A 19133-nucleotide genomic window follows, 5' to 3' on the forward strand; every position below is an offset into this window, starting at 1 on the left:
CATAGACGCCTGTTCAGGCCATTTTACTCCCTGGAAAAAGTCTAAGGCGTACCAATACACCTTAGACTTTTCCCTATGATTCATCAGCGAAGGCCGCGCTGTGAACGTGCTGTAAATGCTGCCTGTGCCTGAAGTAACCAATAACAAAGCTCCTTACAGCAAGGAGCTTTGTTATTGGTTGGTTTGAGCGGGCTGCCGACCATTCGCCGCTCTGTCTCAGTCAAAACCTTGGGCGATTTCCTGCTCAGTAAGTTAGCTCCTCTTCTCCTGTGGTGATAGCTGCTGTGGGCAGGGGCACCACGTATTCTCTTTACAGTATGTGTATTCATCCATGGTGTATAGGCACAGAGCTGTGGCACTGCAGCCTCCAGTGTGTGTATGCTCTGAGAAGAGGAGGGGGCATGCCCCTGACACTGGAGTTCTGAAGTTGCCCTGTGCATGTGGAGGGCAGTGGCAGAAAGGCCTGTGCCCTGCTGTGGCTCTCATGCCTTTCTGCAGTACTTAGGCTGGAAGTGAAGCTCTGCTTCACTCCCATGTAACATGTCATAGGATCCACTGGTGTTGACAAGGATAGGGTCCCAGTGCTAATGGGACCCTGCCTGTAACTCCCATAGACCTACGTGCAACTGTATGCCACCTAAAACCAGAGGGCTGTTGGGGCCTACTGATTCTGTCAGAGGAGCTGTCACTTTTATGACTGACCTGTCCTGACTAGTGATCAAGTACAGGGAAGATCCACTATACTGGACTATACTTTATCACTTTGCTATAATTGCCTGCTGTTATTAAGACAAGTAACGGTTCCCTGCATACCCACCTCTTAGGCCCCGTTCACATCACCACTATTTACGTATTTCTGTTGTTCTGCAGAACAATGAAAATAACGGAAGTGCTGGATCAGGCACATAACTGAGATGAACAGACACCATTTACTGTTATGCAGTCTATTCAGTTTCTGTTCAGGATCCTGTCTTTTTACCAGGCAAAAAAGTCCTCATGTAAGGTTTTTTTGTCCGGTCTTTGACAGAATCTGCGACAGAGCCTCGTACAGAGCCTCCAGCGCAGATGTGAACAAGCCCTTAATATTATGTAGGCCTCCTATTAGTTATTTCTACTACTTCAAGTTTTGTACTCCTCCTCGCCTAAAAATACTCTTCAAAAAAATACTCTTCTGGAAAAAATGTAGTGCGACCTCTGACGGCAGCCCCATGGACCATAGACACAATGGTCAGGAGGGGACCTCATTGACTTCTATGGGAGAGGTTTCTAGGCATGTTCTGTGCCCTGTGCAGAGGTCATTGTACAAGGAAGGAATAGATAAGCTTTGACAATCGCCTATTGTGAATGGTGGATCCTGTGTTATCTGTCATTGTATACCTGGCTGTAATGATATCACCTATAGCTATAGGTAACTGCAGTAAAGTGATCTGTACAGACCAAGTAATGGCTCCTATTATTAGACATTGTGGCCGGTGTGAAAACTGCAGGATTTTTTGTTTTTTGTTCAAATATAGATATTGGCATCATCAAAAATTCTTAAAAAATATGTTGAACATAAAAGTTTTTAAACAATAGGTCATTTTTTGATGACCCATTCCCTTTAAAAAAGACCTCTTAAGGGCTTGTTCAAACGAACGTGTGATGCCCGTTGCCGTATTGCGGACCTCATTTGCTGATCAGCAATACACGGGCACCGTTCCGTGGCCATCCCATATCACGGATGCGGACCCATTCATTTCAATGGGGCCGCAAATCCGGAGATGCGGAACGGAACTCTACGGAAGCACTACAGAGTGCTTTCTGGGGTTCCGTTCTGTGCTTCCGCACCGCAAAAAGATAGAACTTGCTTTTTCTTTATCTTTTTGCGGAACGGAAGGATCGCGGACCCATTTAAGCAAATGGGTCTGCGATCCCCATGCGCCTGCCCCACAGACAGTGCCCGTGCATTGCGGACCGCTCGTGTGAACGACCCTTAAAGAGGACCTTTCATCTGAATCAAGTAAGTAAACTGAATATACATACATGGAGAGCGGCGCCCAGGGATCCCCCTGCACTTACTATTATCCCCGGGCGCCGCTCCGTTCTCCAGTTATAGGCTCCGGTAAAGTCATAGTTAGGCTCCACCCTAACTCTCAGCTCATAGCATGGCTAAGAGCTGAGCGCTGCGATTGGCCAGCGCTACAGCATAGGAGAAGGAGACCGCGGCAGGCTCAAATGGGTGGAGCCTAACTATGACTTTACCGGAGCCTGTAACAGGAGAACGGAGCGGCGCCCGGGGATAACAGTAAGTGCAGGGGGATCCCTGGGCGCCGCTCTCCATGTATGTATATTCAGTTTACTTACTTGATTCAGATGAAAGGTCCTCTTTAAGGACCGTCGTAAAAACACATATCACAGTCGTAAAGGGTTTAGACCATTACGGTCGTCTGACCAAGGCCTTGTTTATCCTTTTTTTTTATCATTACATTGGCCAGATGTGCACATTTTTAGATTGTGAACATATTTCAATCTTCTGATATGTTTGTTTTGTGCTATTACCCCAGCCCCCCCAATTCTTGAAAGAACTGTATGTAGTGCATGATACTGGTTTTCTACAACAAAAAAAGTTGTATTACATATGCTTGTTCAAACATGTTTTGCTGCAGTTTATTTATTCTTTGGTGCTTACACTGTGCAGATTTAGTGATAATTTCCATTATCTCTCTTCCCAGTCTTATTTCAGTATCTCCCACACATTTTCACAGAAGCCAGTTAAGGGGTATGTTTTTGCAATGATGTTTTTAGAACAGGTTGTTCCTGTACTGTGCTAAACACTGAACACATAGCTTGCTAATCTACAGGTGCGTTATTCAATGGCCAGGTGACATCGACGAGTTGCTTTCAAGTAGATGAACAGAATTGAAGTGCAAATGATGACGGCCATATCTATGTTGTCATTACTTTCTTCTCATTGCCACCTTGCTGTTGTCCAAACATTCCAGAACTTCTGCAAAATCTTAAAGAAACTAAACACCTTCCTTTCCACCGCATCCGAGCAATGAACATCTCCAGCTTATTATGTTTTGTACATAGCTGAGTTAATTAGTGTTCCAGCCAATACATTCATGAGTTAATAACTTCTGGTAAGTAGAGAAAAAGTTTAGTTCCATTAATTCCTAATAACAAGATCCAGAAAAGTCCAATACTACAGGCACTTGTCCATATCAATAATAACAGTCTTTATGGTGGCTCAGTGGTTAGCACGGTGGCAGCGCTGGGGTCCTAGGTTTGAAACGGCCAAGGACAACATCTGCATGGAGTTTGTATGTTCTCGCTGTGTTTGCGTGGGTTTCCTTCGGGTTCTCCGGTTTCCTCCCACACTCCAAAGACATGCTGATAGGGAGCTTAGATTGTGAGCCTCATTGGGGACAGTTGGATACTAATGTCTGTAAAACGCTGTGGAATATAGCATCGCTATATAAGTGCATTAAATAAAAAATAAAATGTATTGCCACTTGCAGAAAATTGGCCATAGTAATATGCAAGGCTATCAAGGCTCACAACGGTTCTATCAGCATTTTACTAAGTTTAAAGTCAGATTGAAAGGGTCGATCTTCATTGAAGCGATTGCAGCAGTCTGGGGAGCCAGGGTCCAGTTCATTTTATACCAGGCACAGTGCCATATGTTTTGTAATATCTGTGGGGCTGCAGCTCTCTGTGAATAACATAACTACAATGAAATGTAGAGTTGTGCCTGCTAAACATTGAAGGAGACACCACTCTCACCAGAGTGCCTCAATCTTTTCATTGTGTACATGATTGTGTTTACCTGGGCACCTTCCACTTAGTAGTGGCAGTGCAGCGCATTGCAATTTTGTTCTATTCAGATGAATGGGATGAAACTTCAGTACCCTGCACCCCAACTATTAAGTAGATGGCTTGCAAGTAAAACATGGTGTCTCATTCAAACATCTGATTGACGAGGTGTCAAGAGTTGGACCCAAACTGATCTGATACAAATAGCCTATCCTTAGACCATCAATATTGTGATCCTGGAAAATCCCTTCAATGAATCCCCTCCTCTGATACTTCCACAACATATCAACATTTCTACTTTCACGGCATGCTAGCATATGGAAATAGGGAATTGCAAGACTCCCCATTTTCTGACGACATATCATTTATTTATTACCAACCCAAAATGTATATTTTTGCCTCTTTTAGAACATATGCAGGTCTGAGGAAACTTGTTTTTTGTAGAAACTGTAACTCCACAAATCCACATCCCTACATTCTAAGATCGTTCCAAAATCATTTAAACAAACAGAACACTAAAAAGACAGAAACTGACCTTTAGACTTAGAGAAACATCATTCTTGAAATAGTGTCTTCCCAAACATGTTTTACATTAAGCCGTCTCACTCTATTTCAAACTGTTATGACTAGAGGATGTGGAACCACTGTGTCAACCAAACAGTTTGACTTTGGGCTAAAACTAAGGGCATTATCCTGGCAGTCCCCTGTCATTTTCCCTATAAAGGGATCTGGACTTCACTGCAGGGAAGTCACCAGGGGCTACCGACTAGAGTAGTCTCGGTGTGGTGGTTAGCTGATCCACAGGGGTCAGAAACACTGGTGCGGAGCACTGAGGGGTGAAGCAAACTCATAGTCGGTAAGAGGCCGAAGTCAGGGCAGGCAGAGTTTGTGGAAATCTGTGAAACCGGTACAATGATCAGGCATGGGTCAGGTCATGCTGCAGAATCCGGGAAACAGGCAGGCAGTCATTGATAGACAAGCAGCACCTTTGCAGGATCTTGCAAGCTAGTAAATATATTGCTCAGGCAAAGGATGAGACAAATTACATGGTATATGTAAGGCCCCTTTCACACGGGCGTTGCGAATTGGGGCCGGATGCGTTCAGGGTGCGTTCAGTGAAACTCGCACCACTTTGCAAGTAAGTTCAGTCAGTTTTGTCTGCGATTACATTCAGTTGTTCAGTTTTTTCCGCGCGGGTGCAATGCGTTTTGATGCGTTTTTCACGCGCGTGCTAAAAAACTGAAGGTTTACAAACAACATCTCTTAGCAACCATCAGTGAAAAACGCATCGCACCCGCACTTGCTTGCGGATGCAATGCGTTTTTCACTGAAGCCCCATTCACTTCTATGGGGCCAGAGCTGCGTGAAAAATGCAGAATATAGAACATGCTGCGTTTTTCACGCAATGCAGAACTGATGCGTGAAGAAAATTGCTCATGTACACAGACTCATTGAAATGAATAGGTCAGGATTCAGTGCGGGTGCTATGCATTCACGTCACGCATTGCACCCGCGCGGAAATCTCGCCCGTGTGAAAGGGGCCTAACAGAAGTTATAGCACATTGGAAACAGCCTAGCAGATGGACACAGAGCCAAAGGAGGGTTTAACCCCTGCAGCACTGCAGAATGAGTTGAGGTAAATGAACAATATTCCTTAGGCTACTTTCACACTAGCGTTCGGGGTTCCGCTTGTGAGTTCCGTTTGAAGGCTCTCACAAGCGGCCCCCAACGGATCCGTAGAGCCCCAATGCATTCTGAGTGGATGCGGATCCGCTCAGAATGCCTCAGTCTGGCTCCGCTTGGCCTCCGTTGCAGCGGTCTGGTGTCCGCCTGGCCGTGCGGAGACAAACTGATCCGTCCAGACTTACAATGTAAGTCAATGGGGACGGATCCGTTTGAAGTTGACACAAATATGGTGCAATTTCAAACGGATCCGTCCCCCATTGACTTTCAATTTAAAGTCTGGACGGATCCGTCTGAATAACTTTCACACTTAGAATTTTTTCTGAACTATAATGCAGACGGATCCGTTCTGAACGGATCCAAACGTCTGCATTATAGGAGCGGATCCGTCTGTGCAGACACCAGACGGATCCGCTCTGAACGCTAGTGTGAAAGTAGCCTTAAAGACACACAGGAAATTGGAGCCTGGGCCTACTGCCGGAGTGCAGTAACTGCAACAGACATCGGGAGAGTGGAGCAGCGCCCATGCCTGACTGAAGTAGTGGGGCAGCAGCGGGCACAAACTGCTGACATAGCACAAACTAAATTGTAAAAAATACAGAATATTGCTAATCTTCTTACTCATTTAAAAGGTTAACTAGTAAGCCCCCTAATAGACATACACTTCTTAAAAAAGCATAAGCTTGAACTACCACAGCATCTTTCTCCATACATTTCCACACAGACACAACAGGAGAAAACCTTAGTTGTATCACTGTCATCCCTAACACCCTGCTTTCATAGTAGAGAATTTTGAAAAAAGACATGTCCATCAAGTCCAACCTATAATCTTACAGTATTGATCCAAAGGCAGAAATCACTGACGCAGATGCCAATTGCTCCATGATATGGAAAACTATAACTCCAAATATGGCAATACCTGGATCAATGATCTGTCTCCAGCAATCTACTGCACGAAACTCGTAAGAGACATCCAAGCCCCTCTTAAACTCATTCAGTGAATCAACCATCACCGTGTACTATGGCAGAGAGTTTCATAGTTCACTGTTCTTACAGTAAAGAACCTTTGATGGACGTTTCTTCTGGGTAATGGAACGACAGTATCGGTGTTGAACTTTTTTGACATCCATTTGATACTACTTCAGGAAAGAAACTAAAACAAAGTCCAACCTACTTTTGTTACTGAATGTTCATAACCCATCTTTCCTTGAGGGCACACATCATTTTGTGTTTGTTACACATTGGATAATGTTCTATGTGCGCCATGAAATAAAAAGTTATTTGGATGTATCCATATCGAGTTGTCTCTTGTTGTAGTGTGCTTCTACGTTCAGCTTCCTAAACGCAGCAGGTACTAGACATTGGTGTAAAAGATGAGGAACCTATGTTTATCCTGAAGTTATCAGTTATCTGGCATAGATGTATACAGGGGAGCAGAGCTTCTAGCCTGGCATGACACCTCAGACAAGTAGCGTAACATTTAGTCTTGTTTTTTTTTATTATTTCTTGTATCACAGAGGGAGACTCTACCTTCAGAGTGCCCCTTGTTATTAAATGTAAACCTATATTTAAGGGTGGTTTCCCTGTTGGAGCTCCACAGTGATAAGCTGTCAGACATAGTAACTATAATATCTTGAAGGGGTTTTCAGACCTACTTTAAATGTAGATTCTTGTTCACCAGCCTGTATAAATGGCTGTTTAAAGGGGTTTTCCCCTTAAGAAACACTTACAACCCATCCACAGGATAGGTGGAAAGTGTCTGATTGCCGAGGGGCCGACCACAGGAACCCCCACCGATGAACAAGGGTCCATTGCCCCAATTTAATGGTGTGGTGGTCACGCGTACACACTACCTCTCCATTCAGTCTTCAGTCAAATATATCTCTGTCAGTCCCATAGACTTTGAATGAAGCAGCAGAGGACCCGTGTCATCATGGTTCTATTAAAACAGGGAAATGGGCCAGACATTTATCACCTACCCTATAGATGCAGTGCGTCTTAAGTGCTGATTATGGGAGAAACCTTTTAAGAAACCACCAAGCAAGTCCAGTATTGTCATTAGCCTAATTATCACCCAGGCTATATCTATTGGGAATAAATGGTTCCTTCTTAATGAGGACTTGTCAGCTGCTCTCCTGAGATGTCTTAAAACTGCATATTGTGCCATTCCCCTGTTATTCCCCCTGGAAATGTATGGATACGTTTATGGCAGGGGGTTATCATTCTGCTTTCAATAGGCCCTATCCCTTCACACCCTGACACTGTCCTGACCATGTAGACTGTATAGGGATAGGCGGACTGGCCATAGACCTTACAGGGAAATTTCCTGGTGGGTCGATGCCCAGAGAGCTGCCCAAGCCCTCCTCTTGGCCACCAGCAAGGTATATAAAGATCTGGTGCCCTCAGCATTAATTATTGTAGGAGCTTCAGGCACTTATGCTCCTGGCCAGGGGCCACAGGTGTCCTCCTGAATTCAACTTTGCAGTCCTCAGGATGAAGATATAGGTTCATACTGTGGTGCAGATGGCAGTGTTTTGTGCTGCACTATGGTATTTGGTCTTGCAGAGGCAGTATATTGTTCTGCACTGTGATGTTTGGTTTTGCTGGGGCAGTGTACTGTGCTGCACTGTGATGTTTGGTTTTGCTGGGGCAGTATATTGTTCTGCACTGTGGTATCCGGTTCTTCTGGGGCTTTTTTTATGCTGCACTGTGGTATTTTGTCCTGCACTACGGTATTGCTGGCCACTGCTTCTGTCAATTTGGACCCGCCTAAAACATGGGGCCACTTTTTCCAGGGCCACTTTAAATTCCTATTCCGCCACTGGATACGCCAGGTTGACCAGTTGTTTGTTTCCATGGGGAATAACAGAGGAATGGCACAACAAAGAGTACTAAGAAAAGAAATTGCTATTTATCTGTAAGTGAAGCATTGAGTAATTCACCCTAAATGCAAAATCCTTATTAGAAATGTCCCATTAGTGTGTGTAAGTTCTTCACTTAGCTGGCTATCGTGCTGACTCAGCACAGTGTCTGCTATATCTGCACACGCCTTACTTCTCAGTGTTAGGGCTCATGCACACGACAGTATTTTGCGTTCAGTATACTGGCCGTTTTTTTTTAGTTCATTATGCGGTACATATACTGAACCATTCATTTCAATGGTTCAGCAAAAAATACTGAAGTGTCTCCGTGTGCATTCCATTTCAGTATTTCTGTACTGTGAAAAGATAGAACATGTCCTATTCTTGTCCGCAAATCACGGTGCTTGGCTCTATACAAGTCAATGGGTCCGCAAAAAAAACGGAACGCATACGGAAATGCATCCGTATGTCTTCCGTATCCGTTCCGTTTTTGCAGAACCATCTATTGAAAATGTTATGCCCAGCCCAATTTTTTCTGTGTAGTTACTGTATAATGTATATGGCATACGGAAAAACTGAACGGGGAAACGGAAACACAAAGGAAACAAAAAAACTGAACAACGGATCCGTAAAAAACTGACCGTAAAACACTGAAAAAGCCATACGGTCGTGTGCATCAGCCCTTATTGATGATAGCAGGTATGGAAGAGGCATATACAAGTGGATTAGAGTGTGGAAAGGGAGGAAAGCAACCAGTTTTTCAGGGAGTACAGATCACAGAAGCTGTAATAATGGAGGGAAACACAGGTAGAAGGACGGTGAATCGCATGAACTGAGAATCCGTGTCAAGAGAGAGGAGAGAACTCATGTGGATGTGGAACACATGGACTGAAGAAGGGGAAACCAGTAAAGGAATAAAGATGTGCTGCTACATTAGAGCTGGTGAAGGCAGCATTATCCAGGATACAGACCCCCACATCAAGCATGTATAACTGGGAGGGACCTGTCCATGTGAGAAAAATCTAAATCTAGGAACAGGTTGTAATCTGAATATCAGGGGGTCTGAAGATGAATGATGGAATGAATATTGCAGCCTTAAAAAAAAATAAAAAAAATTCTATGTCAAAAGTGTCCATAGCCTTTATTTGAGACTGTAGCAGGGCCAGTTTACTTGCATGTCATGGAAAAAAATACTAATTTCTGAAACACTTTTGGCTGTTCACTTTTTCATAAAAAACTTAATAAAAAATAAGTTGTAATGTTTTTTTCTTTGACTAGGGGCTTCTGTGAACTTCTTGCTCAGAATTCAGCGTCTGGAGAAGTATCCACTGGACCTTTATTATTTGGTTGATGTCTCCGCTTCAATGATTGCAAGTATAGAAAAACTTAATGCCATTGGATCTGACCTGTCTCAGAAAATGTCAGACTTTTCTCCTGACATTAGGTTTGGATTTGGATCATTTGTGGATAAGCCTGTATCACCTTATATTAGCATTCATCCTGAGAGATTAAAGAATCAGTGCAGGTGAGTGTGAATTGGTTGTACCTAATGCCAGCCTTGGATGTTCAGGTCTTTATTTGTGCAGGGCTTTTGGACACCTTAGGGAGCAATATTTTATTTTTTTATTACTGCATTAATACTTGTTTTGGGCTGAAAGTAATTTTTTAATTGGTCTTTCTTAAAAAGTTTCAGCCACTTTCCCAGTATAATGGTGTAAACGGTGGATTTGCAGAGAAGCAGGGTTCTGTGTTTACATTGAATCCAGTCATCTGACAGCTCATGCAAATCCCTTATCTGTGATCTCCTTAAACTCATAAACACTTTAAGCCATATTCTTATACAAGACATATTCTTTCCGAATTCTGGTGAAAATTTCCAAATTTTGCTGGACATTTTAATAATGACCAATTGAAAAAAAATATATACGGTATATATTTTTGCCCAAAATGAATAGTATGCAATGATACAAAAAATATGCTCCCAAATGTGTCCATAGCCTTTAATCTGTTCCTGCACAAATCTGGTAATTTATCAAGAAGTAGAGGACAGATGGATGGCAATGTGACTGCAGGATCAAATAACACAGAATTCTTTGGAGTCTTTTACCGTGGAGACTCATAGGTCAGAATAGAAACTGTATACACCAAATAATAAGATATTTTTTATTTGACTATTTAAATAGTTGCTTTATATTTCATGGTAGATGCAATGGAGTAATGAATCACAAAATTTAGCATAGCCTTTCATGATCCCAATACTGGAGGAAACCTATCCCTATATACTATATTGTCAGCAAAATATCTATGTACGGTACTTTCGTATCCAGCTGCAACAAAGATGCCCAAGCATAAGAACATCTTCTAACATCCCAGTTATTATAACCTCTGGCACCTTCAACACGTATTTACTAAAAGGATTTTCCAGATCATTAAATTGATGGCATAAGAATGGTTTCACATTACTTATTTATTTTAGTTTTTTTTAGCTTTTCTTTCTTTCTTCACAAATAACCTCACAGCCAGACTGTTTTGTGGTGGGGGGTTTTTAGCTCTAGTTTTTGTTATTTTTATTTTTTTGAATGTGAAATTTTTTCACTGACTTTTTCCCAAAAATGTATGTTTAGGAAAAAAAATGTCTGAAAAAAATATCAGTAGTAATAAGTCAGAGTAACTATATTTTCTATTGAAGACATTTTGCTAGTTATCTGACTGGCTTTCTCAGTTAGAATGACTTGTACAAGAAATCACCTGCATTAAATACCGGTGACTCATGCTTCAGTTGGCATAATCTGCAGAGGAGGACTGGACATAGACCCAACAGGGACATTTTTCAGTAGGCCAATGCCCAGGTGCCTGCCTGAGCCCTCCTCATGGCCGCTGGCTGGGTACATAATGATCTGATGCTCTCAGCAATAGTTAATGCTAAAAGCATCATGTACCTGGCCAGTAGCTCCAGGTGGCCTCTTGAATTCAACCGTGTCGCCATCATCAGGATGGTGTCAATTTGGATCTGCCTGTCCTTCTGTCAGTTTGGACTCACCTAATACATGTGGCCTCTTTTAGGCTTAAAGGGCTACTTTACGTTACAGCCCACTCCTGATAATCTGTTTATCATAATAACAACCTAACAGCTTTACTCATACAAATGGCGATCAACATCTTGCCTCCATAAGTTCCTTGACTTTGTGTTGATTATGATAAACAGATTATGCTGTCTGAAGCATGAGTCACCACTATTTAATCGTTTCACAACATGTGACATACTGTTACATTATATGTCGGGTCTTTAAGCATGGCGCCCGCAAGCAACTGGGTGACTGCGGTTTCACACAGGAGACACCTGTGGTAAATAGCCACGATTGGCGGTAATCCCGATGACTGACATTTAACCCCTCAAATGCCATTGTCAAATGTGACCATGGCATCTGGGAGCACAAAAACCAGGAAGCGCATGTTTCCAGGTGTGTACCAGCTCCCTCTAGTGAGGATTGGGGGAGCTGGATTTTGTGTGCACCAGTCTCTGTACTCCTGAAAGATACCAGGCTGCCGCACATAGGTCCTTATAGAGATCCTGCCTATGGCATGGGTCCATTGGAACATAGCATAAGTCTCATAGACCCCAATGCTAATGCATTGGGGTCTATGAGAGAAGCAATCTGATGATTGCTTATTCAAGTTCCCTAGAGGAACTATTAAAAAGTGTAAAAACTAAATGTTTTTAAAAATCTAAAAACAAAAATCTAAAAATTATAAAAATTCAAGTCACCCCCTTTCCCCAAAATAAAAATATAAATAAACAATAGAAAAAGAAACATCATGGGCATCGCCGCGTGCGGAAAACTATACAAATGTGGTATCACCAAAATTGTACTGACCCAATAAATGAAGGGCGCGAGTCAGTTTTACTGCATAGTGAACATTGTAAAAACAAAACCCATAATACTGTGGCGGAATTGCACATTTTTTCCAACTCTACCTTATTTTTCCAGCTTCCCACTACATCCTATGCAATATTAAATGGTGCCATTAGAAAGTACAACTTGTCCCACAAAAACGGAAAATTGCTCTGTCGTCAAAGGGTTAATGCTTGACATTTCTTGTACATGTCATTCCTATTGAGAAAGCCAGTTGGGTCACTAGTGAAATGTTTTCAAGAAAAAATAAAACCCAGTCCAGGTGTAATGGTACGCTGGGTTGCGCTCCAGCGTGGAACGCAACGGCCGCCTGTAATGATACGCTGGGTTGCGCTCCGGCCGATAAATAGGAGCCAGGGGCTGTACAGGGTGTTCCACTAATGGAGTGCGCACCCTGTCAGCTCCATTTACCCAGAGGACGCTATCCCTGAATCCGCACTGGAACCCTGAACACCGTGGAGGACTCCCCACCATCAGCCACTGGCTCCCCCGCTGCTGGCTCCCTCGCCAAGGATTGCTAACCGCAAGTATATGCCTGCTAACTGGCTTTTCTATTAATCTGGAAGTCAGAGTGGAGGGAACTCCCGGTGGTGAGAGTTGGTATTGCAGTGTTACTCCTAAGCTGAGGATATGCTATGAACTACCTCGTAACCCCCTCAACCAATAGGAGACCTTCCTCCCCATTAGCTAACCATTTAGTTTGTTTTGCGGTAAATGATTTTGCTAACCCCAAACTCTCCGCCTAAGACTGAGAGAGCCGCCTGGGGTTCATACTGAGCAGCCGCAAAATCACACAGCCAACATTCAGGCAGTGTGGTAAAAGTGGATGTCCATTGACTCCGCAGTTGAGATCCTAACTGATCAACTTGGTGCGTTACATATTAGTGGAACCTTCATGGATCCAGCGGAGCTTGCAGGACACCTGGTCACCCTCACAGAGAGGGTGGAGACCCTCAATGTGACCGTACAACATCTCCAGTTAGAAAATCAGACCCTACGGGAACTTGTCACTCAGGGCACAGGACACCCCCGTGATGGACCAGAACCCAAGGTCAGCCCACCTGAACTATTCTCGGGAGACCGGAAGCGGTTCCGGGAATTCCTGAATGCGTGCAAACTAATGTTTGAACTACGGCCCCGGACCTACCCAACCGACAGAACAAAAGTACTTACCATGATCTCGTACCTCAGGGGGGAGCCCAGAGCATGGGCCAATACATATTTAGAAAAGGAAGACCCGGTCCTGGATTCTTTTCCCCTGTTCCTTGAAACAATGGCCCTCCTCTACGAGGACCACAGCAAACAGCTGACCGCAGAGACCGCCATCCGCAGCCTAAAGCAAGGGAGACGACCTGTAGAGGACTTCATTGCGGAATACACTCGTTGGGCCCGGGAGACTGAATGGAATGATCTCACCCTTAGGAATCAGTTCCGTCTCGGTTCTCTCCGAGGCCCTGAAGGACGAATTAGCCCGAGGAGAGTTACCACATACACTTGACGCCTTGATGCAGAAGGCCACCACCATTGACAGACGATTGAGGGAACGCAGAGCCGAGAGAGTCTCAGGGTTCATGCCCACCCCAAGACCGTCCAGCCCGGGTCCCGCAGAAGAGATGATGGAGATTGGGGCGATTCGAGGTCCTCTGACTGAGAGGGAGAACGTAACCTCAACCTCTGTTTATACTGTGCGTCTGCCGACCATACAGTTGATGGATGTCCCGCCATACGAAAGAAACATGAAGGTAAGAGCAGGACGTCTTGTACCTTAGGCAATAGAAATAATAGCACAGGTGGTTACATCTACACGTCTCTCACCTTACAGTGGGACCAAAACCGAACTATCGTTGAAGCCATGGTGGACACGGGAGCTTCCGGGAATTTTATTGACATGCATCTGATAGAGCGAAATAAAATTCCCCACACGAGAAAAAACGTTCCGATATCCGTGAGTTTCATTGACGGTACCACTTCTAGACCTGTCCACAGTCAGACTCAACCCCTCCTGGTGACATGCGAAAATAACCACACAGAATTCTTATCCTTTGATATCATACACTCTCCATACACTCTTGTTTCCCGTGATTCTTGGGTTGCCATGGCTGCGATTACATCAGCCGGCCCTCCTATGGAAACAGGGAAGAGTTGAGTTTACCTCACCCTATTGCGTGGAGACCTGCTTCCCTCTCAAGACTCTCATGCATGTGGGAGTGAACCAGGTCCCCACCCAATACGCAGAGTTCGCTGAGGTATTCAGTGCAAAGAAGGCGGAATCCCTTCCGCCTCATAGATCTTACGATTGCCCCATAGACTTGTTGCCGGGCAGTGAGATACCCACTGGAAGAATTTACCCATTGGCACAACCAGAACTTGTTCACCTCAAACAGTACCTGGAAGAGAACTTACGGAAGGGTTTTATTCGGCCTTCTACCTCCCCGGCAGCCGCAGGGATGTTCTTCGTAAGAAACAAAGACTCAAGCCTAAGGCCCATCATTGATTACAGAGCCTTGAACAAAGTAACAATCAAAAATCGGTACCCCCTGCCGCTAATATCCGAACTCATAGAAAGACTTCAAACATCCACAATCTACACCAAGCTGGACTTGAGAGGCGCATACAACTTGATTAGGATCAGAAAGGGTGATGAATGGAAGACAGCCTTCTGCACCCGGTACGGACTCTTCGAGTATACCGTGATGCCCTTCGGGTTGTGCAACGCCCCTGCTACATTCCAAAACTTTATTAACGACATCTTTAGGGACCTACTGGACGTATGTGTAATCATCTATCTTGATGACATACTGGTGTATTCTGATACCTTACACGATCACAGGAAACACGTCCGTTGGGTTCTTGCACGGTTAAGCGTCCATCGGTTATATGTCAAACAGGAAAAGTGTATATTTGAGACTACTTCCCTTCCGTTCCTCGGATACATAATCTCACCTAAGGGTATCCAGATGGATCACTCAAAAATCACTTGCATCCAAAATTGGCCGATCCCGGACTCCAGGAAAGCCCTTCAGCGATTCCTGGGGTTCTCAAACTTCTATAGGAAATTTATCAAGGACTTCTCCGCTACCACTAAACCGCTAACCCGGTTAACTAGTGTCAATACGAAGTTTGTTTGGTCCAAGGAGGCCCAATCAGCGTTTGAATTACTAAAGAACAGATTCACTTCGGCACCAATACTGACCCTCCCGAATCCGAACCATCACTACGTGCTGGAAGTAGACGCATCCCAGGCAGCCATAGGAGCGGTCCTGTCCCAACGAAGCTCCTTTTCAACCCCGTTACATCCTATCGGGTTCTACTCCCGGACGCTAAATACCGCCGAATTCAATTACCCCATGGGGGAAAAGGAACTCCTCGCCATAAAATGTTCCCTGGAAAACTGGAGGCATTTACTTGAAGGTTCAACACACCCCATCACAATATATACGGATCACCGTAACCTACAGTATCTGAAAACCAGTAATACACTGTCAGCCCGTCAAGTACGGTGGAGCTTCTTTTTCGACAGATTCAACTTTCAAATTACATACCGACCAGGCTCAAAAAATGGGAAGGCCGACGCCCTATCACGACTGGCTGAATTCCGCACCGCAGACTCGGCCCCCACATGGATCATACCACCGAAGAAACTCGTCCTCGCCACCGTCGGGTTGGAGACCCAGCTCAAGGATGCTCTGATTAATGACCATGCCAACACACCCCCAGGTCTTCTGCAGAACCAACAGGGTTTCCTTTACAAGGACAACCAACTGTATATACCACCCTCCCTCACCACCCAGGTGATCAAACTCTGCCATGATTCACCCCTCGCGGGGCACCCTGGCATAGCCAAAACCACAACCCTGATACGCAGGAACTTCTGGTGGCCAAAAATGATCAAAGAAATTGAGGAATACGTTTCCACGTGCGAGACCTGTGCCTCATGCAAAAGTGACAGGAACCGACCATATGGTCTCCTAATGAGTCTTCCCATCGCCAACAGACCCTGGGAATGGGTCTCGATGGACTTCATAGTAGAACTCCCCCTTTCCAAAGGAAACAACACCATCATGGTGGTAGTAGATTTGCTGACTAAGATGGCACACTTCGTGGCCCTCAAGAAGTTACCCTCCTCCAGGGAAACAGCCGAGGTCTTCCTGTCCAACATCATAAAGCTACATGGAGTTCCTAGCCTGGTCATATCAGACAGGGGTTCGCAATTTATATCCAAATTCTGGAGAGCGCTCTGTTCCAGACTCCAAATCGACCACAGAATGTCTAGCGCCTATCACCCCCAAACTAACGGGCAGACTGAAAGGGTGAATCAGTGTCTGGAACAGTTTCTCAGATATCACTGCTCATTTCTCCAAGATGACTGGGAAGGCCTAATTCTTCTCGCCGAATTCGCCTATAATAACTCTACGAATTCCTCCACTTTACATAGTCCATTCTTTGCTAATTATGGATTTCACCCTAGGTCTCTCCCTCAAACCAGCCTTCCCACAAACGTTCCAGCCACAGACGATTATCTGACTACTCTACAAACTACCCTCAAGACGCTGAAAGACAACCTTCAACGGGCAAAGGAAAGACAAAAGATCTACTACGACCGTCGCAGAAGAGAAAATCCTCCCTACCAGGTCGGGGACTCGGTTTGGCTGTCGACAAGAAACCTTCGGTTGGGGGTACCTTCCAAGAAATTGGGAAGACAATTCTTGGGTCCTTTTCCGATAGAAAGGGTTATCAACCCCAACACGGTGAGACTCACCCTTCCTCCTCGACTACAGGTACATCCCACATTCCATGTGTCACTATTGAAGCCGTTCAGACCTAGGCCGTTCCCATCAAGGGATCCTCGACCCTCGCCCCCGATAGACGTCCAAGGTGAAGAGGAATTTGAAGTCGAGCAGCTCCTCGATTCCAGGAGAAGACGGGGGAGGATCCAGTATCTCGTTAGATGGAAGTTGTATGGCTCCCAGGATGATTCTTGGGAAGATGTGCAAGACGTTCATGCTCCCAGACTCCAAAAATTGTTCCACCGGAGGTTTCCCAACCGACCCTCCCCTATTGGGGTACCCCGGAGTGGTCCCCTTAGGGGGAAAGTACTGTAATGGTACGCTGGGTTGCGCTCCAGCGTGGAACGCAACGGCCGCCTGTAATGATACGCTGGGTTGCACTCCAGCGTGGAACGCAGCGGCCGCCGGGCCGTCTAGTGGCTCCGCCCACTCACGCTCCGGCCGATAAATAGGAGCCAGGGGCTGTACAGGGTGTTCCACTAATGTGCGCACCCTGTCAGCTCCATTTACCCAGAGGACGCTATCCCTGAATCCGGACTGGTACCCTGAACACCGTGGAGGACTCCCCACCATCAGCCACTGGCTCCCCCGCTGCTGGCTCCCTCGCCAAGGATTGCTAACCGCAAGTATATGCCTGCCAACTGGCTTTTCTATTAATCTGGAAGTCAGAGTGGAGGGAACTCCCGGTGGTGAGAGTTGGTATTGCAGTGTTACTCCTAAACTGAGGATATGCTATGAACTACCTTGTAACCCCCTCAACCAATAGGAGACCTTCCTCCCCATTAGCTAACCATTTAGTTTGTTTTGCGGTAAATGATTTTGCTAACCCCAAACTCTCCGCCTAAGACTGAGAGAGCCGCCTGGGGTTCATACTGAGCAGCCGCAAATCACACAGCCAACACTCAGGCAGTGTGGTAAAAGTGGATGTCCATTGACTCCGCAGTTGAGATCCTAACTGATCAACTTGGTGCGTTACACCAGGTGCTCTGACTTATTACTACTGATATACCATGACCTGGATGAATGAGAACCTTCACCGTCAAGCTGAAAAAAATGTCATAAGACTAAAAAAAACACCATCCCCCCAAAAAAAATAATTTTTATAGTTTTTTTTTACAAGGCGAAAAGACGTGGAAAAAAAGATGTAGAGTGTCAGCAACTTCACCTTAGCATTGGTCAGTGATGGCGAACCTTTTAGAGACAGAGTGCCCGAACTGCAACCCTACAACCCACTTGTCGCAAGGTTTACCCTGAATACTACATCTTCCATGTATTTCACCTATAATAGCCTGCCTACTTTCAGTGCGCTGCCTGTGGTGTTCATAGCGCGCCCTGCGCTGATGACTGGCAGGAAAAGTCTAAGGCATATTGGTACACCATAGACTTTTTTTCCAGGGTGCGGGTGCCCACAGGGAGGGCTCTGAGTGCCGCCTCTGGCACCCGTAGCATAGGTTCGCCACCACTGGCATAGGCTGTCAATATTTGATCTGTGGGTCCAACAAACAGCTCTTTGAATGGGCCATGATGCTCATTCTCGTGCCGTGTCTCCTTCATTGTTTCCCAGACACAGCTCTGTTTTTCTAGTAATAGCTCTGTCACCTATTTTGATTTACTACAGTTTTGTCCCATTTAAGTGAACTGGCATTTATCATGTAGAGAAAGTTAATACAAGGCACTTACTAATGTATTGTTGTTGTCCATGTTGCCTCCTTTGCTGGCTGGATTAATTTTTTCATCACATTATACACTGCTCGTTTCCATGGTTACGACCACCCTGTAATCCATCAGCGGTGGTCGTGCTTGCACACTATAGGAAAAAGCACTGACCTCTCTAATGGACGGGACCGTGGCAGCTAACACAGGCTGGTGATTTTTCCTTTAGTGTGCAAGCACGGCCACTGATGCTTAAAGGGAACCTGTCACCTCCCAAAACCGTCCCAAGCCGCCAGCAGTACCTGCGTGTAGCCAGCACTGTGTTTCTGATGATGCCTTTCTTCCTGAAGGCAGATGCAGCAAAAGTACTGAAAACATTATTTCATCCCCTGCCCGGCGCGCTTCTCCACACATGCTTGAAGTCGCGGCCTCTTTGCTTC

At 45.2% G+C, this 19133-nt stretch overlaps 1 protein-coding gene across 1 annotated transcript in view; it reads left to right on the forward strand.

Annotated features, from left to right (window-relative positions):
• ITGB8 (integrin subunit beta 8) overlaps positions 1-19133 on the forward strand; it is a 167435-nt gene that overhangs the window by 76808 nt on the left and 71494 nt on the right. The window contains exon 4 of the mRNA XM_040432575.1: positions 9618-9864. Within this exon, the coding sequence (XP_040288509.1) occupies positions 9618-9864 (247 nt within the window). The remainder of the gene's footprint in view (positions 1-9617; positions 9865-19133) is intronic.

The sequence above is a fragment of the Bufo bufo genome, chromosome 5 (genome assembly GCF_905171765.1).
Source record: "Bufo bufo chromosome 5, aBufBuf1.1, whole genome shotgun sequence".
Classification (NCBI taxonomy): Eukaryota; Metazoa; Chordata; class Amphibia; order Anura; family Bufonidae; genus Bufo; species Bufo bufo.